This window comes from Falco cherrug, chromosome 8, assembly GCF_023634085.1.
Source record: "Falco cherrug isolate bFalChe1 chromosome 8, bFalChe1.pri, whole genome shotgun sequence".
Lineage (NCBI taxonomy): Eukaryota > Metazoa > Chordata > Aves > Falconiformes > Falconidae > Falco > Falco cherrug.
Genome location: NC_073704.1, coordinates 15,967,716 through 15,994,381, shown reverse-complemented (window position 1 = coordinate 15,994,381; position 26,666 = coordinate 15,967,716). Strand labels below are relative to the sequence as shown.

General features: G+C 36.6%; 1 protein-coding gene across 6 annotated transcripts in view; it reads left to right on the top strand.

The window, feature by feature from the left end:
* Positions 1-26,666, top strand: part of NBEAL1 (neurobeachin like 1) — an 88,715-nt gene that overhangs the window by 37,553 nt on the left and 24,496 nt on the right. For all 6 annotated transcript variants that reach the window (XR_003561599.2, XM_027810785.2, XM_027810786.2 and 3 more), the window contains 26 exons: positions 1,445-1,543; positions 1,648-2,228; positions 4,318-4,450; positions 5,058-5,177; positions 6,407-6,710; positions 7,713-7,798; positions 8,228-8,317; positions 11,212-11,380; positions 12,440-12,573; positions 12,981-13,140; positions 13,237-13,339; positions 13,999-14,155; positions 14,769-14,927; positions 15,288-15,447; positions 15,716-15,804; positions 16,818-17,396; positions 18,012-18,187; positions 18,562-18,715; positions 20,562-20,690; positions 21,353-21,658; positions 21,765-21,914; positions 22,848-23,005; positions 23,689-23,813; positions 24,670-24,796; positions 25,075-25,223; positions 26,115-26,248. Coding sequence is in view for 5 of the 6 variants with exons in the window: in XM_027810785.2 (XP_027666586.2) it covers positions 1,445-1,543; positions 1,648-2,228; positions 4,318-4,450; positions 5,058-5,177; positions 6,407-6,710; positions 7,713-7,798; positions 8,228-8,317; positions 11,212-11,380; positions 12,440-12,573; positions 12,981-13,140; positions 13,237-13,339; positions 13,999-14,155; positions 14,769-14,927; positions 15,288-15,447; positions 15,716-15,804; positions 16,818-17,396; positions 18,012-18,187; positions 18,562-18,715; positions 20,562-20,690; positions 21,353-21,658; positions 21,765-21,914; positions 22,848-23,005; positions 23,689-23,813; positions 24,670-24,796; positions 25,075-25,223; positions 26,115-26,248 (4,731 nt within the window). In the remaining variant the exon portion in view is untranslated. The remainder of the gene's footprint in view (positions 1-1,444; positions 1,544-1,647; positions 2,229-4,317; positions 4,451-5,057; positions 5,178-6,406; positions 6,711-7,712; positions 7,799-8,227; positions 8,318-11,211; positions 11,381-12,439; positions 12,574-12,980; positions 13,141-13,236; positions 13,340-13,998; positions 14,156-14,768; positions 14,928-15,287; positions 15,448-15,715; positions 15,805-16,817; positions 17,397-18,011; positions 18,188-18,561; positions 18,716-20,561; positions 20,691-21,352; positions 21,659-21,764; positions 21,915-22,847; positions 23,006-23,688; positions 23,814-24,669; positions 24,797-25,074; positions 25,224-26,114; positions 26,249-26,666) is intronic.

Sequence of the window (26,666 nt, the reverse complement as noted above, 5' to 3'; positions counted from 1 at the left end):
TGCCAATGAAGATGAGCAGATGGTGTTGACGCACTCCTGCCAGATAGGAATAGCTGATTAGCGTCCCTTATCCCTTTATATGTGTCTAATGACTGGACACTGAGCCATCTTTCTATCAAAACTGCAAGACCAGACAGTTATTGACAGTTGCAACCTCTGTAAAGGAAGTACATCATTACTTGTCCCATGAGTATGTGGGGTACAGTTAATGGATATTGGCAGGAATTGTCAGGCAGGAGCTTGTGTTGTAGTTTTATCATGGCTTTAAACTAACTTGGGATGGTATTGCCATCCAAATGGTCTTGTTGTTCCCCTGCCTGTCCTTTGTAGTTATTGTGGTTTGATAAATGGATAGGTTGTGGTTAGTTTGTGAATCTGACTGGAAGCTAAGGCTACAGAAAAATAGTGTATTTGCTCTTTGATTACTGAGTTCATTAGAGTCACCCTGTGGTTGAATGATTCCCTAGTCTTGGCACAGGGAAAGGGTTGTGGATGCACAGTGGAGACTAAAGGAAGAGTGGGAGTCATTCAGTTTGGTTGCCACTTGCAATACAGTCTGCATGATAAGTGACAGGCTCAGTTATGCTCCTCCAGAGCATTACTCAGAGTGCTTATTTTTCCACTGACTCTGGAAAGCCTGGGAAGAGTTTTGCTGGAGGTGGAGACTGGCTGTGATTCACAAAGGGTCAGTAAAGTTTTCGGTTTTACCTCCACTGCAACATAATGTATTTTTTCTTTCCATGTTTACTTAAGCAATCATCTCACTTCTGTTGACAGATCGATCCTTAAAAAAAAAATCCAACAAAACCCCTCCAGCTTCATTTCAGTGCAAAGTACAGCTGGGAAAAGAGTATCCATCCAAGAGTGTGATATGTTGGCTGTTAACTAACTAAACCATAAATGGATGCTAGTTTGGATTTTTCTACTTGACTTTTTTTTTTTTTCTTCATGTAAAACCAATTTATTTTCAAAAAACTTCTCTGGAACACTTCTCTAGTTTTTGAAGTGTTTAGGATGGGTGGCTTTTAATCAAGCTCATCGAGGAAAAACTTTCACTCAGAAATTAATATCTGAATACTTGTAATTCTCAGGGGAATCCCTTCATTTCATGCTATAGCTTGCATTAAAAAATGAAGCTATTAGTATTTTGTGGTAGAATTATCATGTTGATTATACACAAGCAATTATATTCTTGTATAGGTAGTTACTAAAATGTAACTTTGATCTTTTGTTTCTCTGCATGCTGCAGGGAGATCCTTCTCATCTGCAGTGTGCTGGAGATAGCACAATGGACATACCAAAAAGAGTCTTCTGGCCTGCAAAACATTATTCTGGCATTCCAATTTTTTTGTGTCTAATATTGTGTTAAATTAGAACCTGCTGCAGTAGACAAGCAAATCTTGTCAATTTTATTTGTTAGTGAGACTGGGATTTTTATCCTCAGGAGGTCTTCAAGGAGAGGATTGGTTATGCACACATATATGAGGTACTAAAATCGCTGGGTCAACCCTCACGGGAATTGCTGGAAGAACTCATGAATATGGTGAGATGTGCTTGCTTTGAGTGCTGAAATGCTTATATCTCTTCAACAGTGTTTCTATCCCTATTTTATCATATTTTATGTCTGAGTTTTCTGCTGTTTTTCAGGCTGTTGAAGGTGACCACATGGCTGTTGGGATACTAGGCATTAGTAATGTCCAGCCCTTATTGCTGCTTATCCAGTGGCTTCCAGAACTAGAATCACATGACCTGCAGATTTTCATCTCAAATTGGTTGAGGCGAATCTGCTGCATTAACAGACAGAGTCGTGCCACATGTGTCAATGCAAACATGGTCATCCGTATCATTGAGACACTAAATTCCCACTCTGTACTCCATTGTACTTGTGCAGAGAACCTGATTGCCCTTTTGGGGTCTTTGGGGAGCCAGTCGATGGGCTCAGAAGAACTGCTTCAACTAATACGGCTCCTGAGGACTGAGGAACCAAAACAAGCTCACCCTTACGCTGTTCCAGTGATGCGAGCCATTCTAGCAATGGCCCGGAAGCAGGGCATGGCTAGTGCCTTGCAGTATTTCAACTTGTACCACAGCATGGCCGGAATTGCTGTTCCATCAATTCATAAGTGGCCAGGCTCTGCATTTTCTTTCAACGCTTGGCTCTGTCTTGACCAGGACCGGGTGGACCCTAGCGCAACTAGCAAAAGTGGCAAGAGAAAGCAACTCTATAGGTATAGTTTCTATAACTACTTCAGCAGCACAAATCTAGGTCGTTTGTTCCCTGTGGCATATGGTACCCTATGACATGTGGTACTTCTGCTTATCTTCATAGAATGCAATGTATAATGCTTGGTTTGTGAAAGGGAGTAGTTTGATCTGTCACCAGAGCCAGGCTGTTACAGGAATAAGCATGATTTTTCTCCAGTATAATGCTCTGTTGTCTACAGTTTCAGTATCCATAACTACAAATTGTGTTAAAGTTCATAGCTTAAACAAACAAAATATAAGAAACCCCCACCCCAGAACAGAACAGCCTTCTCACTACGTCTTGTAAAAGTAATGAGATCTGTTTTCTATAGGAGAGCACAGTGAAAAGGGCACTTTCATTTGCTTACATAGTAGACATTAACATGGCTGGTTCTTGGTATAATTTAACTTTCTGGGTACTAACCTTCAGCAGCAAACAAAATGCAGAATGGGGGAATACTCGTTGAAGGATCTCCTGCTCATTTCAATCCATTTTACTGCACTGCAGTTTCAGGGGAAATATTGAAGAATGTAGCTCTCGTTGTAACAGAATTAGTATTTTCCAAACCCTTGTGTTTTAGAGTGTTACTTCTATTTATGAGTAACCATGGTGGCAGGTGGAGACCCTTTTGGATTCCATGGCTGCCCTGTGTATTTGCGTAGTGCAGCCCTGATGAAGGGTGCCGCCTGATGAACTGCCACAACACACTTTCTAGGGTTTGTCAGTGTGACCCGCTAATGATCTTAAGTAGACTGTAGTTCTAGAAAACCAATGTGGAATTGCACTAAAGAAAAAAAGCTGTAATTGTATTTCAGTGTGATGATATACCAATAACTGACTGGTTTTCTACCATTTTATGTATGATTTTAAAGACATTATTCTAGTTTTGGGAAACTGAAACAGTAGTGTATTGAAATTAATACAAAAAAGCAGATGTTTAAAATTGCAGTTTCAACTTGAAATGTTAAACACATACCTGAACCAAAATAATTAAAAATTATCTAGCTGCTATGTTTTATGGTGTTTGATTGTGAGACAGCTTATGTCTGTTGAGGTTGTTTATCACATTCATGCTTTCCGAGTGTATTTGTGCTTTATATCAATAGATGCAGATATTAGTACAGTAGTTAAGGCATCCACTTGGATTAACGGTGCCGAAGGGTATGTAGCAGGTTTGATAGCCGTTCATAATTTATATTATTTTGTTTTGGTATTCAAGTGCTTAAAAAATGAAAGGTTTCTCAAGGCAAACTTGTGCTTGCAGGGCTGATTTGTAGATAGCTGCTTACAGCTGATTTTCTTCATTATATGAGTGAAGCAAGATATATAAGAATGACTACATTTGAATCTGGCACTAAGGCAAGGTTCTTTTTGATAGATAGTCACAGGTAAAAAAAATCACAGATGACACATTGTCTTACAGTTTTAATGCAGATTTAGGTATAAAATTAAACATTGAACTTTCTGCATTTTCCAGAAGAGTTATTTCATGTGCTGTTTTGGTGTTTACAAAAAATAAAAATCTGTGTATGACACTATGATGTGAAAGGAAGGAAATGGAGAAAACAGATCTACTAACTGTAATAGTAACGTCATGAATCTGCAATAGTAGTAGCTTTACCAGGGGCTGATGGCCACAACTTAATTGACAGAAAGTGGCACTGGTTGCGGGCCAGTCTGTTTTTTATTACAATATTGTACTTTCAGAGATTGCAGCAGGAAGGACTTTGCTTAAGCTGTGTGGGTCAGACTTGAAGCATTACTTGTTGGGACTGAGGTTATGTTTTCATGTAAAAGATGGATGGTTACAACCTGCTTTGAGAGCTTTGTGGATCACCTTTGGCCTGCCTGTCCTGTGCCTTGGGGTCCCTTCCTTGAGGCAGTTCTTTGTCTTGGTGTTTTTTTTTGTTTTTTTTTTTTTTGGAACAAGAACAACAGCCAGTCAAATAGTAAATATTGGACCAGTGACAAACGGCTTAAGTTGGTTCTCTCCTTAATGAACGTACTCTTAGATGATTTCCAATAGTTTTGATGAAGTAAGTGATTGTGTGTCTTGTTGTCTCTTTATGCAGCTTTTTTACAGGAAGCGGTATGGGTTTTGAAGCATTTATTACGTGCTCTGGGGTACTGGTGGTTGCAGTTTGCACAAAGAGGGAATATGCAACGGTGATGCTACCTGACCATTGTTTTTTTGATTCTCTCTGGGTAAGATCTGATACTGAAAAACATTTTGTTTAGGGTTGTACTGTTAGCTCAAAAGTCAGTTTTTTGGTTGTTTTACAAATGGTCTGTTTTGTCATATTAGATCTGTTCTAATGTAATGAATGATCTCCATCTTGAATAGCGCAAGCAGTTTCCATGTAGAACAGTGGTTGATTGAGCTGAATTATGCCTATGTTATTAGGCATTTGTTACAGATAAGCTGGTTACAGGACAGTACTTAGAGATTTTTTTTTTTTAACCTGCAGACTTTTTTATATTAAATTATAACAAGCATACGTGGCTGTGGTGCATGTGAATGAACAAAATATGCTACTGTTTCTGCTTTGCCCTTTTCTGTTCCCATACTTAAGGACTGATGTGCATTATCATAAAAGAGCTGTATCTGTTTCTCTTCAAAAACCTGTTTATGTGTAAACCACTTTAAAATAGAAGCAGCTGATAGGTGGTCTTTTCTTCTTCTTGATGCTTTTGGATTTATTGTCTGAAGTGGTTTCCTCACCAGATTAGTAGAGAAGGAAGCTAAATATTTCCATACAGTCATTTCACTGCTTTGTACTAATGACTGAATTCTTTTATATCACTTAACCAGCACAACATAACTATTGTTCACATGCCTGGAAAGAGGCCCTTTGGTCAGAGCCTTGTGTACATCTACGTCAATGGACAGCAGAAAGTCTCTGCCCCACTTCGATTCCCTGCCATGAATGAAGTAAGTTCACCTCCTGAGTCATACCCCTGTTGTGATGAGCTCTCATGGAACAATGAGAACATAGTTGCCTTTTCTAATTTGGAAATTTATAAGAGTTTAAGATGGCTTAGCCTATTGCTAATAAGCTTCTGTTCAACTTTGGACAGTATCCAGAGTATCAATTATATAATTAAGCATTAATTAATGCTTGTTTAGTCATCTCAATTTTAAAACAAAACAAATAAAAAACACCAACTTGATTAGATTGTGGGTGTTTCCTCAAAATAATTACCTGAGTGTACTGACATAATTTGAATGAAATGTAATAAATCACAGCTCTCCCTGTAGGATTGGTGTGACAGTACCCAGTGAGGAATATTCACAGTTGTTTTCAGCAGTAACTTTTCTTACTGGTATTTTCTCTATGTTCCCTTAATATGCTAATCTTACACCTGCTTTATTAGCTGGATAAGCAGGTTAATCTAATAATTTCAAGTGTGTACACAATTAGCCTAAAAAACCACACCAGCCATCAGAATGAATATGTGTCATGTTTGGTTTACTTTGTAAGCATTGTCCATTCTTTTTGTGGAACAAATCCTTTTTAAACAGGGCTACAACACTAAACATTCTTCCCTCTTTTGTAAGTTCTAATTTGATACTTGTTTAATATGTTGAGTGAATACTTAAATTGGACACAGTCATAGTAAAATCAGTATAACGCTTAAAAAATGTGATTAAATGTAATTTCAATTGCAAGATAAAACTCTGGATTTTGGCCCATTTGTAGAGTAAGCACTGTAAACATCAAGGTAGCTAAAAGCAAGAGAAGTAAGCTTCCCATGAGAGCATCTATTTGAGTGAAATAACTGATACAAGAAATGTGCAGTAGCAGATATGCTGGGCTAGTATTTTGATACGTAATCCAGAAGAGGAGTGTTTACCAGGGTATCCAGAGCACCATCCTTCCTGCCTCTGCTCCTGCCACAGGTGACACAACAGCTGAGGTAACCAAATTGCTCTTAATTGGAGCAAGGGCACTCTACTCTTGTGGAAGATATATGCTCTTTTTTTTGGCCTACTGTGCTGTGCTGTACCGGGGCATGCTGGAATTTGTTGCTCTCAATTTAGTTGGTTTAGTTCAGGTTTGCCAGAGAGAGTCTTCAGATTTACTTTGTAAACTGTGAAAAAAGGAAGTTAGATTTACAGTATGTGTTTTGGTTTTTTTTCTTCCATGTGTGACTCTTCAGTCTTTTACTTCTTGCTGCATTGGTTCAGCTGGTCAAAGAACAACAACTCCTCCTCCATCTCAGATACCAGATCCGCCTTTTTCCTCCCCTGTTATGCCCCATCGGACATCACTTGGGGGCATTCTCTCTACAGGAGGTTGGGGTGGGATGCTTGGAAAGCCAGAGCTCATCACCAAGATGATCTCAGCAGGGACTCAGGACAGTGAATGGGGATGTCCGACATCTTTGGAGGGCCAACTTGGATCAGTTATAATCTTTCATGAAGCACTACAACCTCCTCAGGTGAAAGCATTGTATTTAGCAGGTAAGTGGTGATTGTACTAGTTTTAGTGGCATAAAAGGAATGAGTTATGGAAAAGACCCCACTGAGCTTTGCTCTACACAGACACATAATGAAGAAGTTACAAACCAGAAGAGCTGAAGAGCTGACCTAAGTGAGAGGGCCTTGTAACAAACAAGCTTAAAAATGGAATAAACAGTTTTTTATTTTAAGTATTTTCATTATAAGTGTTGTTTAAAATGTTATGTTTGCATGAGCTCATCTATTTATTTTATGTACAGAACTGCCAAAATCAAAATGTTAGGTAGTATTTTCACTTGTAATTTTTACTTTTTTGCTACAGTTTTCCTACATGTGAATTTACAGTTAACTCTTTAAAGTATTACTCTTGTTTTGATAGGGTACTTCAAAATTGATTTATGCTTGAGGATTTCTCCACAAGAATCAGTTAATAATTAAGGGGCCATTTAAAAAAATACTCTGATAAGCTATGTCTTACAATTCAAGGTGTTTAAGGTATTAAATTCCATCATGAATTGAGCTTGTTAAAGATGAGCATAAAAACACTTCTGTCATCTAAGGGAAATATTTTGTATTACTAAACAAAATTATTTTGAAAATTAGTCATTTTCTGGACATTTGGGCTTGATGACAAAGGGATTGTTGACAAATATGAGATAGGCATTTGTGAAGTCAGAAACTTTAGAGCTGTTTGAATGTATAGAAAACCACCTGTTTGTATAGTTGTAGCTTTTTATCCACCTCTTTGTATAGTTGTAGCTTTTTATCCACCTCTTTGTATAGTTGTAGCTTTTTATCAAGAATGTATTTCTTTTTAAGCAGACCCTATGGAATGAATGATTTAAGTCATAGAGACTACTTCAAAGCATGTCTCAAATAGGTATGGTTCAGAGTGTCCTATTTGTTGTTGCAACAAAGTATAGTAGTATAAAATTTGTGATGGTCATCATCAATATCCAGTGGACTCCTAAATATTTACGTTATAAATATATTTTTTTTTCATAGGTCCAAACTGTTTAACTCCATGGAAGTCTCAAGAAGCTGAAGTAGCAGACCTTCCCAGTAAGGTGCTGCTTCATTATACACCAAAGGTATGAAACAATACATAATTTCTCTTTGATTACACAGTGTGCAGTAACTTCACAGTATGTTCTAGACAGTCTTTTTTTTTTTTTCCTTTGCTGTTGCTGTTCCATAGAACAGGTGACCTTGCCATCTTTATGCTGTGGTTATTATGGGAAGATAAGGAGCAGCGAGAGCTTTCTTAAACTATAGTCCTGTGCAGAGATAGTAGGTTTTACTCTTGGCAAAAGGGCAGAATTACCTTGTACAATTGTGAATGTCAAATCTGAGATAACATTATATGATGTTCCAATGGTTCCAAATTAAATACTTTAATATCAACACAGTGGCACTAACTTCCTGAAATATATAATGTGTATCATTCAGAAATCTGAAGTGTTGGAGGATCTGTAACTTGTTTCCTAAATGATGTTGTAGCCTCTTCATTTGTTTAACAGGCCTGCAGAAACCCAATTTGTCTTGACCTGTCTGCAAATCTTTTACATGGAAGACTAACTGGAAACAAAGTAGTTAACTGGGACATCAAGGTAAATGCATACCGAGGAAGCAGAATCTGATGTAAATGACAGTGGTTGTGTGTGTTCACCTAACTTTTGGAATGCTGCAAGTTGTTATCATAATGCAAAATACAGCATGGTTTTGTAATGAGAATTAATGGGTTAATGCCGTAGCTGGAGTACTGTTACATTACATCTATTGAGAATTTACAAGGGCTAGCTACTGCTCTTAATGTCATAGATAATGCATTAAGATGTTTTGGGGTAGCTGACTACTCTTCATCATCTGTTCAATGCACGTTGTGTATTGAAAGCATTTGGTCATCTCTAGGGGATTCTGTCATGGTTTTCTTACAGTCTTAAACTCTAAATTAGATGAATTTAGGTTTAAGTTACCACTTGTGACTTTTTTGCACTGTTAGTCGTATGAAAAAAATGTTATTGCGATGCAGTCTAACTTCAGAAAAGGTGTGGAGTTAAAATACAAGAATCTGGCATCTTTTTAGGAGATAAGTTAATCTAGCTATCTCATTTACTTCTGGTTTGGGATTGGCAGGGCTAGGTGATCTCACAGTCCAAAAGCCTCACTTCAGAGAAAACGCCAAATATTCACTGAAGTGGGATACCTAATTCTGTCTCTGCTTACATGAGTTGTCCAATATATTTTCCTTATTGTTGGATACATTGGGTTATCTGATTGTTACAGGCTATGCAAATCATCTTTGCTTAACTTCTGCTAGTAGTTGCAATTGGAGCTTAAAATTTAACAATTTCAGGCTAGACCTGTTTCTAGTCTCATGCTCGAACATTCTGTTATAGCAAAACTGACCTATATTTTGGTCGGTCTTTGTTTTGTTTTCTTAACCAACATGTAGGGCCCTTATGCCCTTCTGGTTAATCAGTTCATTTCTTAGTCTCATGCCCCTGACAGTTCAAATCTGACTTTATACAACAGAATTAAAACTTGCGATTTGTCAAATTAACACTGCCAATGAGATTTAGTATTAGTGGTTCAGACTTTGATGGTGCTCCACAAACAGAATACCATTTAGGCAAGTTACATGTCCGTTACATATCTTCTGTGTAAAATAGTAAATGGTCTTCTACTTGCTAGGTCATGTAGAGGAGGAGGAAACAGTGAAATGCACACCAGCTTAATAAATATCTTTTTGTACCTGTCTGCTTTTGTTCCCTGATCACTAACACACATTAATATAAAAAAATCAGTCAGGCTTAGTTCTGTGCATGAAGAAATAAAGTTATTTGGACTGACAGTTTGGTCCAAAACCAATGACATAAATAAGGATTTATTTCTTTTAAATTTAGATTTAATGTATCCAGTACTCTTTAATAGGCAGAATCTTTGATTAAGGACTGTTCGCTTTGAGAAAAAATAAAATCCAAATCTGAGTGTAGGAAACTTGTGAGTAGAGTACCACATTTTTTTTTTTTTTTGTCTTGAGGAAAAATGTATGAGCAAATAAATACGAGCTGGTCTTTTTTTTTTATTTATTTTTAAAGAACAATGAACAATCAACTGTACTGGCACACTAAATAAGGAAATACTGTTGGAGCTACACTGTGCATAAGCTGACTTGTGGATAGTAATGATGAGAAAATTTAGAAACTTCCTAGTTAATTTTGCTGATATGAATAGTCTGAAAATACTGCAGTTTGTTCTCTGTACCCAGTAGTGGGAAGAGGTGTGGGTGAGGAGTGTTTGTATCTCTAGCTTTATGGGAAAATAAGAGTACAAGTTTTAAGAGAATCATTCCTTAACAAACATGATGGGGTTTAGCACCCTCTTGAGGAAGACTACAGTGAGGAAAAAGTTAATGCCTTTGCTGCTGTATTGTGGGTCAGACAAATTCTGGTTTTCAACTTTAAGTTGATTTCCATTTCCCAAAACTGCAAGTCTGTGATGCCTTTTGTTTAGCTCAACAAACATAGAAAGCTACATCCATGAGACCAATTTTACAGATTTAAAAAAACCCCTTTAATTTAACTGTGCAGTTTTGTTAAATTCACCTTCGTGGGCTGGAGAAGGGGGGTGTCATCATAAAGACACATGGATCAGAGTAACAACTGAAAAAATAGAAAATGATGGAGAAAGAAAGGATGATTTTCTCCACTTCTCTCCAGTATTTTTGGCTGGGAAGGGAGAGTGATATCCCACATTAATCCTGGCTTGCAGGATATTGGGGTTTTTTGGCTGTGAAAATTTTACTACACAACAGTTTTCAATTGCCCAGCTTAGTCCAATGAATAGGTGTCTCTGACTAGCTTGCTGAGACCCTGTTTTTTTAAGTGACATTGTAAGTCACTTCTAGAAATCTTCTGATTTGAATACATTGTACCTTACCACAATAAGCATTGTTTGAAGTCTCTTCCTATCCCAGCTTGGGTAGGGAAAGGCAGCTTAGGAGACGTGAATTTTTAAAAGAGGCTTAGAATTGAGGTATGTGTAAAGCTACTTTAAAAAAATTTTTTTTTTAAACTATCTGAAGTTGAAATCTTGCAGTAATAAAAGTAAAACACAGGTGTGCATCCTCTTTTCTTACTGCTTGCTGGAAGTAACTTAGAAATCTGAAAAATAAATTCTTCCCATTTTTAAAATATATTTAGCAGAAGATTCTAAGATCTGTATCCCTCAGTTTCCCATGTTTCAGTTGGGGGAGGAGGAAGAAATGTAAAAATGCACTTTCAAAACAAGAGCTGACAGGAAGGTGTGTGTTTAACTACAGTGTCTAAAACTTGCGCAGCTCTTCTTAAACAGTGTTTTAAACTAGTTTGAAAGTGGCATGTGAAACATTCTGATTAATTTGTGAGTATGTAAGATTTCTTGTATTTTGAGTAAATTTCTGTTACATAGTTTAGGGGATTTTATTTATGATTACATTTTTCTCCTTTTCCTGTTGATTTAGGATATGATCAACTGTATTGGTGGAGTAAATGTGCTCTTTCCATTGCTGGAGCAGATCAGTTTTCTCGGTGGACAGATGCCTGAGAAGTCTGAAGGGGGAACTCTACCTCCAGAACTAGTTACTCCTGTAGAGGGAGACTGGGTGGTATTGTCATCCACCAAGGCGTCAGGTAGGAAAGTACACTTGAACTGAAATAATTTTTAAGCTTGATTTTTAAAAGCCTTCCTGTGAATGACAGGAAGTAATTTTATTATGTGCTTGCTTTTCTGGAGTACTTATGTAAAGCTGAAAGCCTTTCTGTTCCTAGATATCTGATGTAGGTACTGAGCACCAGGAGTTCAGCACTATGTAAAATTAACTTACTAGTGTATTTCAAATGTAGCTATATTTAATAGCATTATTTTTCTTTTCATCTTTTACATTAGTGTAAAAGTGCAGGCTTTTAATTTCTGTTCTGAAAAGTTGTTCTGATTATTTTGAGAAACTACGTTTGATGCAAAGTCTACTAATATCAACAGGAGGAGCTTTCCTACAATTTTAGTGCTGGGTCAGACAGCCACACAAAGACTTTGTAGGGTCAGAACAGTACTGTTTAGCCTTTAACCAAACTTTTATTTTCTTAGGAAAATGTTCAGACTCCTACCTCTTGAACACTCTATCAGATTTCAGTATTTTTAAAAAACAGGAAGGAAGCTTTAAAAATAGATTTGTAAAAACTGTGCTAATACTGACAACGAGCTTTGATCTTAACAAAAAGAACTGGGAAATAAAACAACTGGGAAATAACACCTTGCAAGGAAAAACAGTTTTTTTGTGTGTGTGTTAAATATGAAATGGTAAAGTAAAAAAAAAAAAAATACATCTTTGTCTCTTAATTTTTTGCGTATCATGGCTAGAAAGTGTCAGTTTGTAACTACAGAGGGAGAATAATTACAGCATATGTAAAAGATTGTAACTGAAGAGAAGTTTGTCTGTAACCTACAGCCAGATGGATGAAGCAGCTGAAGTAAGGACCAGGGTCGCTTTGTTCTGGAGTGGCATGGAATGAATGTGACTCTGCACTGGAAGAATCTAAAGACAGCCTACAGCTAGGGAACAAACAGAAAAGGAGTTGAGAAGTTCAGGAAATAGTGAGGAATATGAACACCTGATTTTACTTCTTCCCCTCTACTTTTATGCAGTGGTCCAGCAATAAACATGAGGCTTTTGGTACTGTTCTGTTTTGCAGAAGCCCGTCTGGAGAAGAACATTGTTGCAACTTTCATCTTGATGATAAAACACTTTATTCAGAGACATCATGTTAATCAAGAAAACCTCATTCACTCCCATGGAGTTGCCACCTTAGGAGCGTTGTTACAGAAGGTGAGCAAATTTGAGAAACAGCCTTCAGTAGTGTATTACTTCGAATTCAGTCCTGATGACTTCGAAACATTCCTAGTTTGGCTGGATTGTGAGGGTCTTCAAAGGTCTCAATACATGTTTTTCTTTCTTGTGTTTCTGAAAACAAGGAGGTGTGAGGAGTTGGTCTTGATCTGCTAAGTGAAACATGGTGTTTTGTCTTTGTTTCATGTTCTGCCTTTTTTTATTATAGATACTGTGTTGTATGATTATTCAAACACGACTGGTTTTGTGTTTCTTGTATTGCTTTAATGGAAGCAGACATTGCTGTAGTGGATAAAAGAATCTCAAAATTTGGTTTTAAAAAAATATAAAGGATTGTTTAGGAAATTGAATATTTTGAGTGCTAATGCCTGTTGTTATTTTTAAAGGTGCCAAGCAACTTAATGGATGTGAATGTACTCATGGCTGTACAGCTGTTGATAGAACAAGTCTCAGTAGAAAAGAACATGCAGCTTTTGCAGCAGATGTATCAACACTTACTTTTTGACTTCAGTATCTGGAACAGTGGGGACTTCCCCTTTAGAATTGGTGAGTTCTTCAAGTTGGGCAACTGCACAAAGAGACAGTATTCTTCACTTGACATAAATAAGTATCTAGGTTCTAATAGAAAACTTCATATTGTAGGGCATATACAGTATCTTTCTACAATCATCAAAGACAGCAGAAGACTCTTCAGAAAGAAATATGGTGTGCAGTTTCTTTTAGACACGCTCAGGATTTATTATGGGTATGAATTTTATCTCTTTTACCTCATTTATTGTATGTGGCTGTTGTGTTTTTTCCCCCATTGTCCTAGTGAGAGAACTAATAAATAAAACTGCAGGTTGGCTTCTGGTTGATTTAATTGCTACTTTTCCTTGGCTTTAATTTTTATGATAGGATTCTATAAAATATATGTCAATGTTAGTGCTTGGAAGCAACATTAAAATTACAAAATGGAGGATTTTTACCATTATGAAAAGAGAGGATGTTTATAATTTTAAATTCTTTTATATCCTTGTGGAATATTGTACTTAATGAACTAGGACTTTCTTAGGAATTTAAAAGTTTAGCTTTCAGTCTTGGTGATTTATATCTGCTTATGAATATACTTATGTCATGGAGAAAGACTGGCTAGAGACCTTGCCTTTTCCTTTAGAAGGTGGGAGGGGGGAACCTGAAATCCTGACCTGTATCAAGTCAGTACAAGTCTACGTTTCAGGGCTTTTATAGCCTTAGTAAGTCTAATCTACTATTGGTTATTACTATTCAGTTGTATTACATCTGTAAAAATTGATAGCTTGTGCCATGATATCTGGGTAGATGAAAAATTACAGAACTAGCATGATCAAATCGCTATTAATGCGTCATGAAGAGCTTCTTTAGGTTGTCTTTGTCGGTGTATAGGAGTGGCTGCAAAGACAGCGATTTGGCTCCTGATGACCTTAGAACAATACGGACATCCCTCTATGGACTGATCAAATATTTCCTGAGCAAAGGTGGAACACATGAAGAAATACAGAGCATTGTAGGATACATAGCTGCCACCACTGAGGAGGAGCAGGTATCCAGTTGGCATAAATTAATAGTTTAAACTGCTCATGTTTTGATTTTTCTTCTTGGTGTTTAGAAATCTTGTCTTGTGTGCTTAAAAGGGATGGGTGGGGGGCACATACGCACAAAAAAAGACCACAAGCGAAGTGTTAATTATGCCTGCTTCTGTTTAGTTGTAATTGGGGCTGGTTATAGAAGCACATCGGAAACCTGAGTAAATGCTCTGCAGCTGGCCATATTTTTGCTGGTTATTTTTTTTTCTCCTGAAGAGGGCAGAAAGCACATGATGTGTAATACTGGCATTAGGAAAGTTCTCTTAGTTTACCAAACCAGATTAATTGGACTTGAACTGGTCAGAAATTGTAATGATGCCATTTCTATTTTGTAGACATCAACAGAAATTGAACTTGCTTTGTAGCTCTAATTACAGTTTGATAAGTTGTTCTCTATATAGAAAAAAATGTTTCAAAAACCCAGAATTTTAAACGCAGTAATATTGAGTAGACAAAATGTTTATTTTATAGCAAGCAAAGAGTAAAATTTAAAAGCCAATAAATTTTTCCCTAAACAGACCATGAAGCCTGAATGAACTGTGGATTAATTTAGTTGTCTTAATTCTGCAGCTCTGTGGAATTCTGGACGTTCTCTTCAGCCTACTTCATTCTAGCCCAACTCCAGACCAGCTTTTTTTATTGCTTTTTGAACCAGGGAATGCTGATATTCTTTATGCACTGTTATTGCATCAGAGGTACTCTGACAGGCTTAGAGAACTTGTGTTTAAGGTAATGAATTGAATTATAAGTTCTTAAATTAATCAATTGAATGTAAATTTGCATTTTTCGATGGTCTGACTGCAGAAGTGTATGTAATTGCAAAGATAGTAATCATCAAAGTTTTCATTTTTTCTTCTGTCTTCTGTTATGGCTTTTTTTTTACTGCCATAGTCACAGTGGAATTGGTGTTCTCTTGAAATAAAGTACTTGGATCTTTAAAAAAAATAATAGGTCCATGTTGTTTGAGTTGGCATACAAAGTAAACCTGAAAAGCAGTGGACCAGCATGTTATATAGTGCACAATTAAGTTTAAGAGGTCTGGATGCTCCCTTGTTTTTATTTTGCATTTGTGTGTACTTTTTCTTGCAGATAGTGGAAGAGATGCTGAAATGTACTAAAGTTTATGAACGTAGTAAGCACCGTATGAGACTCAGAGAAGTGGGATACTCTGGACTGGGACTCCTTCTGAATGAATCACCAGTTACTGTTTCTCTGATTAAAAACCTCCTTAACCAAGTTCTATATGCAGGTAATTGGCAAGTGTTGTGTCTACCATTAGTGCTCAGAGGCAAACATACTTGGTTTTTGTTAGGAAAACCAGAACTGTTACCTTACAAAGCTGTTCCATTCAAAGTTCCCATTAGTTTCAGCTAATGTCTTCTAAATTTAGTTCTCTGAAGGTAGTTCCTTTTACTACCCTTGGCTGTAAAGGTGACCTCCAAGGCAATTTTAAATATTTAGCTGTTACATTCTTTTGCATGACACTGTTTGTATTGTTTTTTCTTTCTCCCCTACAGATCCTGCTGTGAATTATAAAGATCTCATAGCTATAGTGCATCTGGCTCATAGATCAGATATAAATGTGAGAGTGGTTATCTGTAGAAAGGTTAGTTGTCGTCTTTAAAACTTGAATTCTGTTCTTTAAGACCATAAGCTGTACAGTGTGGTATCTTAATTATTTATTTGAGACACAGTGGTGGTATTTGTTGCTACTGTTTCCTTTAGCAATTATTTATGTTAAAAATTAAGCACATCTGTCACTTAATGTTGATTTTTTTTTTAATTCAAGTCCTTTTAAAAACCAAACCAAAAAGAAAAGCTTCATTTTGCTCTAGAAGATTCTCTTAATTTTCTAGATTCTCATGATTCTCTATTCTCTCCAGCCTGTAGAAAATAGAAGTTATTAGACTCCTTGAATTACTGAGTTTTCTCAAAGGATGCTTAAGACAATGATAACAGTTTTGGTTTTGTTCTTAATACATTATTTTGATGGAAAATATTATAGTTCAAAAGAGTGGTTGTGGATGCAGGGAAGAGACAGGAAGAAGCGGTGACTTTTTCCTAAACTAAGTGCTCTCTGGCTCATATAATTGGAATTAGTACTCAATGTAGCTGTGAGGCACTAATTGTCTATTTAGGTTTCTCTAAGTGAAAAAAGTGAAATGATGATGTACACTAGTGGTAAGCTATTAATACTGTAGCTTTCTTAATTTTATCTATTTAATAGTTCCTAATCAAACATATTTTCTGTTTTAAATTTTCTTTTTTTGTAGTGGCTGAATAGGATTATTAGTTGTGATAACTGACTTTTGCAAGAATTGTTGCAGAAGAGTGGCTGAAATGTGACACTTACCAGTATGCTTTGATAGCTTTTTTTTCCTGCCTACTCCTGAGAATTTTTTCTTTTTCCTCAAATCTCATTAGCAATTATATTTCTAATGAGAAGAATGATCTTGTGGCTTCTTTGCTTATTACTAACCAATTGTGGCTCTTTTGCAAGGTTCTAAAAAAATGCAAAAAAGTTGTAAGATCATGAAATGTCTAGTTGAAAAGCTAGAATGAATGCAGTTACAAGCTAAAATTAATGTGTAGGTATGGGATATCTTCTCCTGTCTTTAGGTTTTGCACCTCTTGCATTCCCAACTGGATGCAGCACAACAGATTTCTCAGCAGCTGGGCTGGCAGGACACTTTGATTAGACTGTTCCTGAAAGAAAACTCAGAGGTCCGGATTGGCTTTAAAGAGAACAGGGCTGATTCCTCAAGGGAAGAGGAAAAAAAGCCTCCTGCTGAAGAGCTTCAGAAACAACCTGATAAGACAGATGGAGATAAACCTGGCAGCTTTGCATCTGTTAATGGTCTGTTTGATCAGTGGAGTTTAGAAGACAACAAATCCCTGGATGTCCCTGCTCATTTCTCTGTTATGCCCCTGGAAGATGCGCCTACAGCAGAGATGTCTTTTAGGTCAGAGGACCGTGAAGAATTGTGGCACAGTAACCCTTCACATTTGAGTTTAGATCTGTCCAGTGTTGACTCTTACGAATTGGGTGACATGGTGAATCAGATGACAGATAGCCAGCCCAGCACACCATCACCTACAGAGAGCACAAAACCATTCTCTGGGCACCATGACAAAGAGCTGGGTGTTATAAACGACATGGGCTTCACTGCTGATCTTTCGCTATTTGAAAACCAAGGAGTAAGTAATTCACTCCCGACGCAGTTAATTTATCCAAATGTCTGCAATTCCTTTTCATTTTTTTAATCCTCTTGCTACTGGATAATTACTGTCCTTTTTTTTTTTTTTTTTTTTTTTTTTGTCCCTCCCATCTTCCAACAGAAAAGTAAACAATATAGCACTCTTAGTGCTATATATATAGTAGGGATATTTCCTTTTGCTGTGTGCCACATTTTTTGGTTATCTAGTTGGAATAGCTTTAATGTTAAAAAAATAAATAAATAATGAAACCACAAACAAACCAAGAAAAGACTACAAACTCCCCCACCTCCCTTCTGTATTTCAACACACTTTAACTTCCAAAGGAGGTGTGGAGCAGACCTGCTGTGGAAAAATCAAGGGTATCTAAAGGTCAGGTTGAAATAATGATGTCAAAGTGAAGTCAGTATGTATTACAACTTATAAGCAAGGCAGAGTCTCTTATATTTGCCTTTTCATATATTTAGCAATTGGTCTTTAGACTGCAGAGTTTTCAGAAATGCTGAAGCGTGCAAGCATAGGGACTGTGATGAACGAGAAACATCTTGAAAGTTTTTCTAGACTAGGAGGGCTGTAAATATTTCTCTTCTTTTGTAGGGGGGTGATAATGAACTCATACAGTTACTTACAGACATCCTGCTGTGTATAATGTGGAAAGGCATTGAAAAATCTGACGATGCTGCTTGGATTGAGAGAGGACAGGTGTTTTCTGCGCTGACCAAACTGGGGATATCTAATGAGTTGCTGCGACCTTCAGATGAAATAAAACTCAAGTGAGTGTACACTTCAAGGACAGGCCCTTTCATCCCTTTTGAGGAAAAACAGAAAAAGTAAGGGGCATTAGTGAAGCTGGGGGAGGGGTGGGTGTTTCCCGGCAAGATGTACTTTTCTTTCCTTTCTCTTCACATGCTATCAGAAGTATATTCCGCTGCCCATTTAGTAGTGTCATGTGGCCATAAGGTTTTGAAACTGTATTGCAGGTTTCATAAGCCTCTCAAAATCTCTTTTACCTCATTGGCTTATTGAGAAGACTGCCATTAAATCACTGCAGACTAAGAGCTTCAATTAAATACTTAATTGGATTTTTTTAAAGCCACTTACACTTAGAACTTGCAGTAATTGCTCTGGGATTTTGTTTTTCATGCAGCTTGCTGGAGAAGATGTTAGAATGGTCAGTCACTGACAACAGAGATTCAAAAGCTCTGCCTACACATGCTGAAAATGCCTTCAAGCTCTTGCTGATTGTACAAGATTTCCTGCAGGCAGAAGGACTAGTTAATTCAAATTTATGGACAGAAAAGGTACAGTAACTGCATAATGGAAGGACGGTATATAGCCTGAAATAGTAATGAAACAGTTGTCAGCTTGAATACAGTCATCCCTTCTAGGCACATGTTTTGAAACTAGATATTACAGAGTAAGGGTTCGTAGTGCAGTGGATTAATATTGCCCCTTAGTGAGTAAAAAAGTGTGAATATTTACTACAGGGAATGTAGTTCATTGTGCAAATTAAGTAGGCCTGTAAGTCATACTCTTTATTGAAAATCCAGGTCTCTTCAGACTGGAAAAATACTTAAAAAATGCAGGAGCTAATGAAACTGTCAGTTGTAGCCTAAGCAGATTTTGCACAATTTATCAGTATGTATGACTCATTGCATGCCCTGAATAAAAGACCAGTGAAAACTCTTGCTTGTCAATTGCAAACTGAGAGAGATCGCTTTTGGACTGTGACCCATAATTGGAGTTTCAACATGATTTTGTGCATTTGTATGCAAATAGCTCAATTTTATGTATCAGAAATGTGAGGTCTGAGGAAGAAAATTACTAGAAAAGACTAAGTAGTAAGGTAAAGAAGCTTTCTGTCACCTGGCTGTTTCTTCTGCCTTCTTGACATATGTTGTAGGCACCCATAATTTGCCTCAATGTTTATGTGACTTCTGGCAGTGGTCATGCTTCCTTCACTGAGTTGTCCTTGCTTTTCTGTTTTTTAAGGCTAAAGGGGGAGAGGTATTGTATGGAAGCCATCATTATATCTTGATAAATCCTTAAAAGAAATCAGGTTCTTTAAGGGTGTGTCTTTGTAACTGTAATGTTAACAGTTGTCGACACAGTAATTCCTAAGCTGTTCTCCAAATTGTCTCCTTATAAGTAAATATCACTTAATCTTAAAGCTTTTAAATTTTTGTTGATCTAGCTTTGTGAAATCTAGGTAGAAATGAGATTTGAACTTTAGACCAATGAGAGTTGTGCTTATTGCCAACTCTGATTTGAAAATAACAGTACTTTCATACATTATCTTCCACTGTGTCTGAGGTGAATTTAAAGCAATGTAATATTCTAAGCAGGACAGTTTTCAGTCTGCCACAAAACCATTCATGTGATTCTGGGGCTTAACAAAAGAATGATTGTCCATTTGAGTAATTTTATTAGGGAATGTGTCAAGGTATATTAGTTTTAAGCAAACATGTCTGGAGAGTGAAATGTGCTGTTTCTGTTGTGAATGCATTTCACAAAGTTTGTATTGCTTATTGTATGAAAAAACTGACAGAAAGGAGTGCCTCCTAAATTATGTTTTTTTATTTTTTAAAATACATTAATAGTTGTTACGAAGTTTCAAGCATTTGCTAAATCAGATCCTCATGAAAGAAGCCTTGTTTTCCTTCTAGGGCACTGTACATGCTGCTATCACTTGTAAATTATACTCACAGTACAGTCAAATAATTTAAAATACAAAGCAAAAGAATGAAATGAAATCCTATATATACTGAACCCAGGAATTACAATTTGGTATGGTATCTGTGCTATTAATAATAGTGTGTTTTCAAGTGTAGTAATCCTGCTTGTGAAGTCTCTTAACTTTTCTAAGGAAATGGCATTTACTGGAGTTAAATTATAGGAAAAACATAAGTATATATACTGTATGCTGGTTTTGGCTTTATTCAGGGGAGATACTCGACTTAACATGCTGTGCTAGATAGATTTTTGTAGTTGGGAGTTGTTTCAAATTACTGGTTTAACTGCAGTGTCCTAGGATAATTTTCTGGGTTTGGGTAAGTTAGAAGTGTGAATGCAGCCTCTTCTTCGTGTCACCAGTTGGAGTAGCTGTTGTTAATTTTATTTCTTGCAAATGTTCTGTTTTTACAATAGCTCTTGGAAGAACTAGTGACTCTCATGGATAGCCTGTCAGTCTGGTACTCTGCTGGCCTAGAAGCAATTAGGCTTTCACAGGTGCAAGTCCAGTTGCTCCTTGGATTCATTGCACAAGATAACTTACAGGTTTGTTGCAAATTCTTCTAAGTGGTACTGTGTTTTAAGTGCATGTTTGATGTAAGTGTTGTGGTTTATGGGGGAGCTGCCCATACCAATGAGTAGACTGATGGGCGTCCTTCATCCTTCGGTAGGGAAGACGTTTTGTTAGTTCTTACCAGTTGCTAATTTACTCCACCATCTTGTCAGTGTGCACCTCCTGAGTGTGAGGTAGAGGACAAGCTGTTTGAAGATGCAACTGTGTAGGCATTTGTGGCAGTAAGGTAGTGATTCTGATCATGACTTTTTGTTTCTACCATAAAATACATTTAGCAGCACTTTCAGTTTTATCTACATTAAGTGCACGTGAACCCGGACTGTTCTGTCAAATCAACATTTGGAACAAAGTTAGCAGAGCTGTGCCTGGGATGTAAGCCCTTCATGTAAAGCCAAGGTTGTTAGTTTAGGTATGTGATTATATTAATGCAGCTGTGTGACTTTGGGGTTGCAGCTGACTCAGGTTTGGTCACAAAACTTATTGCAGGATAAGTTAATAGTGTCCATATTTGATGCATGTATGCCTGCAGGGTACCTGGGATGCAGCCACAATATGTATGTAGTCATGTGCTAAAAAGGTAGATGCTCAAAATTACTACCTTGAGGATTGCATTCATCTTTCGTTGTTTGTGTAGGTCTGTGCTATGGCAGCAGCCAAGTTGAACACCCTCCTTCAGACCAAAGTAATTGAGAGTCAGCCTGAAGCATGCTACCTCTTGGGGAAGCTGGAAGGCATCCTGAGCAGATCAATTGAAGAGAGGACAGAAACTTACTCATTTTTGATTCCTCTTGTTCGGACATTGGTATCCAAGATCTATGAACTTCTCTTCATGAACCTGCATCTCCCTTCACTGCCTCCTACCAATGGCAGCCCATCTTTCTTTGAGGACTTTCAAGAATACTGCAGCTCTGATGAGTGGCAAGTTTATATTGACAAATATGTAAGTAGTAGATGCTTTGTGTACGATTTTCTTCCTCTTTTTAGCCAGGAAAGCAGAACAACTCAGAAATCATGTTGTGCTTTTTGTTTTGTTTTGGTGGAACCAGATTATACCAAATATGAAGCAGTATGAAGATAATTCATTCAGACATGATCATGAGCAGATGGCACTTTATTGGAAGGATTGTTATGAAGCATTTATGGTGAACATGCACAGGCGAGACCGGGAGAGAGGAGAAAGTAAGCTTAAATTTCAGGTAAGGTTTTGAGTGAGTGCAAGTTTCTCTTGGAAGGACTATCTCAGGAGTTGCCTTCTAAAAGATGGAGAAAATAAGTTCCAGGATGATCCAATTTATTGCAGTCAGGTTGATTGTTTTAAGATTTTATAGGCAGGTGACTATATACACTTGTAGGATATGTCTTTTAATTCTGTTCTTTCTCTTTAAGAGTCTTATCTGTAAGCAGAGTTATATTAGGACAGTAGGCCTTTTTCATAGTACGGCAACCTAGAATTAAGCTCAGCGATAAGCTGCATCTTCTTCTACTCTGATGTTTTGAATTACTAAAAATTCTCCATTATGAGATGAGTCAGTGGGATTATTATTATTTTTTTACGCTACTTCAATACAATGGAAACATTTAAATTTAAAACAGAGAATGGATCATAATTAATGTGTGGAAAAATTGTTTCTGAACTGACTTTTCTTTATAAGATCCAGACTCAGTTTAGGCATTAGAATTAACTGGTAATTACAGCAACTAGTTAGCCATCTCTGGTTTTCCCTTTGCCTTCTTAATAAGGGCTCTTTGTAGTAAGTCTTTTTTTTTTTTTTTTTTTCAAGCCGCTAAAGGAAGAATACAATGTGAGTCACGTTCTAGAATACCAGAACTTAAATCCTACCTATTATAATAGTATTTCCAATACTGACCACTTTTCTCATGGTGAAAAATTGCGTTCATATGAATTCAGCATTGATAGATAACGCTTTCTTCACATGTTTTAAGTTGAGGTTTGGTGCCATTTCTTCCCAAACTAAGCTTTTTCAAATTTAGCATCATCTTACATTTTCAGAAGGTTTTTCCAGTTTGTTTGTTCCTTCTTAATTTCTGAGAATTCTTGCAAGCCACAAAGCATGTTTTTGAAGGTCAGAGTTATTTCAATGCTAGATTTATTGTTAATGGTCTTTCAGGAGCATTTTGTGGAACCATTCAGCAGAAAGGCTCGACAGGAAAATCTGCGGTACAACAGTATGCTGAAGCAACTCCACAGTCAACACACAGCTACTCTGAGACAGTGGAGAGCAGCCCAGCTTTATTTGCTCTCTGAACGTGGTCCTTGGTCTGAAATGTAAGAGTAAAGTTCTTAAACCAGATATGCTTAAAAGGAATTTGCTCACGTGACTAGCTTACTGTTTAGTGTTTATAGAACAGTATCAATTTGACTTTGATTCTTGAGATGTGAAGTTAATCTTGAATGCGTCTTTTATAGTGTTTCCTGCATTTAACTATGCAAATGTGAAGTCTGAAGTGTAATGCTGAGCTGATTACCTGGATACTAGGTTTTCTTGCTAAGTGACAAATAAAAATTAATTATCTTTAAAGTGATTGCAAAAACTTTTTGAGAGATCCTATGAGATTGGTGGTTCTGTTGGAAAAGAGAATACGCTTGTTAATAAAGACTTTGAGTTTTTATGCATGAAGCTAATTTCACTTTGAAATAACATATTTTGCCTGTCTTAGCTTTTGGGGAAGTTCTGGATAAATTTTTCTTTTCTTTAGTCTTTTAATTGTCTTTAATTGAAAGTGTAAACAGTATTTATTTTCTACTGAAATAAATTGTTTACAAAGTGTTTTAGGATGATCAGAGCTGCAATACGAAATATAAAATTAAAATGCAGTTTATTGCTTTTGTGTTTGACAATGCATGAGTGGATGACAAGTGTTTTTCTAAATTTGTACTCTTTCGTAATCAGTTCTTACAAGTCTCTACCTTCTTTTAACTGTTTTTTATGAATGTTCTTGTTTTCCTAGGAAACAGCATCCTATTCACTGGAAACTTTCAAATGTGGAAAATTTTTCACGTATGAGGCTAAAACTAGTGCAGAATTACAACTTCAACTCTCATCAGGATGCTAGTGACCTGAGAGATAATTTAGGTAAAATTGTATTTGCTGTTTCACTTGGAAATCTCCAGTCTTTACTGAAGAAAGATGCACACTTCACCCTTTGTTTTTAAGAATTAGGGTATGGTAGATATTTAAATCTTTATTTTTATTTGCTCTATAGTAAAATGTGTAACATGAGTGGTGCTTTGATGTGAAACAGTGTCTCCCTACTGAGTAGAATTGATTTCCCCTTTTTCATTGAAATTTGTATTTTTTGCGGGGGGGCGGGGAAGGAAAAATTAAAGAACTCCTTTGTTTTAAAATAAGCGGCCACATAGCTTTTTGGCATAGGATTATTTTTTCAAGAAAAGTAAACAATGAGATCTGAGTAAGCAGACAGTATTTGCGTAAAAACTTTTAAAGCTTACAATTAAAATATATAGATATGAAGCATTTTGTTTCAGAAATGTGCCAAACAGCTCAGTTACTGGTGTAAACAGTTCTTTAAGTTAGGTGTGTTGGATATCAAGACTAAATCCCAAAAAAATAACACTCTTGTAAGCCCAAGTAAGCAAAATGCAAACACAGTGTATTTCCATGAAATCTGTGTGCTTTGACAGTGTCTGGCAGAACACTGCAAAATACTTTATTTGAAATGTCCACATCAGAATTCTGTTTAAAATTTTTGAATGTGTTTCTCTTCCCTTAATACTATGAGGATTTGACATATATTTCAGTGTAGTTCAGGGAGTATTTTTATTGTTCTGCTTGCCCCCAAAAGTATTCAAGTCTGGTTGCTTCTTACTCAGTTAAAACCAGCATTCAGTTGCAGAAGATACACTCAGAAGTTCAGCTTTCCAAAAGTATAGCAAAAATTATTCTGAGCCCAGTTGTCTCTTTATGATAGGTGTGCACCAGACACAGCCCTCTAGTGAGTCTCTGCTTCTGGAGGTGGTGAAGCAGGTGAAAGTGAGTGACTTGGAAGATGATGTTCTTGAACTACCGGAAGAAGATATAGCAGCTAGTTCCAATTTGTAAGTACAGCTGGATAGAACAGTGTAAATTTGTCCAGTCAAGTCCATTGTGCCTGAGACTGAAATACCAAGCCTGAAGAGTGATGCTATATGAAATGATGTCTGGTAGTCTAGTCTGAAACATTCAAGACTGCTGATGGAAGTAGCTTCATATGATTATTTATGCTGTACTTTTAATGTCATTCAAATTTGATTCTTTTCTGAACTGAACTCTTTAACAAGTACCAAGCAACTGTATAATCTGCCCAACCCTGTAACACTTAGTGATATTTTTGTAGGGACGAGAAGGATGAGCAAAGCCAGAAAGAAAAGCTAATACTGTCTGAAGACTGTGAACTCATTACAGTAATTGATGTGATACCTGGCAGGCTGGAGATCACTACCCAGCACATCTATTTCTTTGATTGTAGCATTGAAAAAGAGGAAGGTGAGCATTATCACTATCTTTTTCTTTTCAGTGCAGTTCAGCATTCTGTTTTTAGTGGGTTGAGTTTGACCTTTTTTTTTTTTTTTTTTTTTTTTTTTTTGAGCATCAAACAGATTGTGAAGAGACAAGATGTGGATCTGTACTTAAAATTGATATTCTGCTTAGTGGTCAGTGGCTGGCTGATCTGTTCAGAATCAGGAACCTGGAACTGTACTCGCTGAGCTGCTAAATTGATTCACTATTCTTAGTATTTCTTAAAATTAAGTTTGCTGACTAAGAAACTGTCATTACCTCTAATTTGCTGCCTAAATGGCACCTCCCTGTTCTCTCTGACAAATAATGTGTCACTCATACATTGATTAAAAAGTAATAGTAAGTAATGATTAAAATAGTAGTACTATGTAAACATTAATCACCTATATTAATTTACTGAACTTTAATAGAATATACACAGTTGAGTGTGAGAGTAGTGAACTGAATTGCTTGACCAATAATGGTAAAATTTTCTAAAGTAGTGAATCAAGAAGTTATCTGTTTGGTAACTCTAAACATAAAAGCTTTTATTTTGAACCCATTCAAGAAAGAAAAGGGGTTTGGTTCATGTCTTGTCAACAGAACACATTTATAATGTGTCTTTGATCAGACAGCAAAAATAAGTTTTACACTCCATCAGATATTTCCTGCTGCATCTTTCAGCAGAACAATAGATGAAATTAATATTTTCTCAGCAAAACAGTTAATCAAGCCACACATAAAGTTTACTTTTTCTAGGAATAACTGAGGTGATTGGAAATGAAACTGCATTATGTCTCTCTCTCTATGTCTATAGATAACTGCGTTATGAAAAGGTTTTGATATATTCCTTGTCATTAATCAAAGTGCTCTTCCTAGGGGTAGGCTTTGATTTCAAGTGGCACCTTTCTCAAATCAGAGAGATACATTTGCGTCGGTACAACCTGAGGAGGTCAGCTTTGGAGATCTTCCTTACAGATCAAACCAACTATTTCCTGAACTTCAATAAGGAGGTATGGCTTTCCCAAATCTCCATGATTTATATAATTAGCACAAGTTTCAAGTTCAAGGTTATTGATTATGTCTTATTTGAATCTTGTGTCTTTCATAGTACTGTAAGACTAGCGGCAAAAGGTTTGCTGGATATAGCCATTATGGGAAATTACACTGCAGTCTGCGAAAACCCCGATCTGGCATGTAGAAACTGCTTAGTTGTGAAAAGATGGATAAAACAATCTTCTTTTTCCTGTCTCTCTCTGTTACAATAACAACTATTCAAGTAAAATTACATTTGTAGTAATCTAAATATCCTGAAGCCCATGCATTCTTTTCAAATATTCTGAGCAAATTAATTATAAAGCAAAGGAGACTTTCTGTTTTACCACAACATTGGAAATCTCTGCTATTTCTATATTCCATTGTTCAGGATTA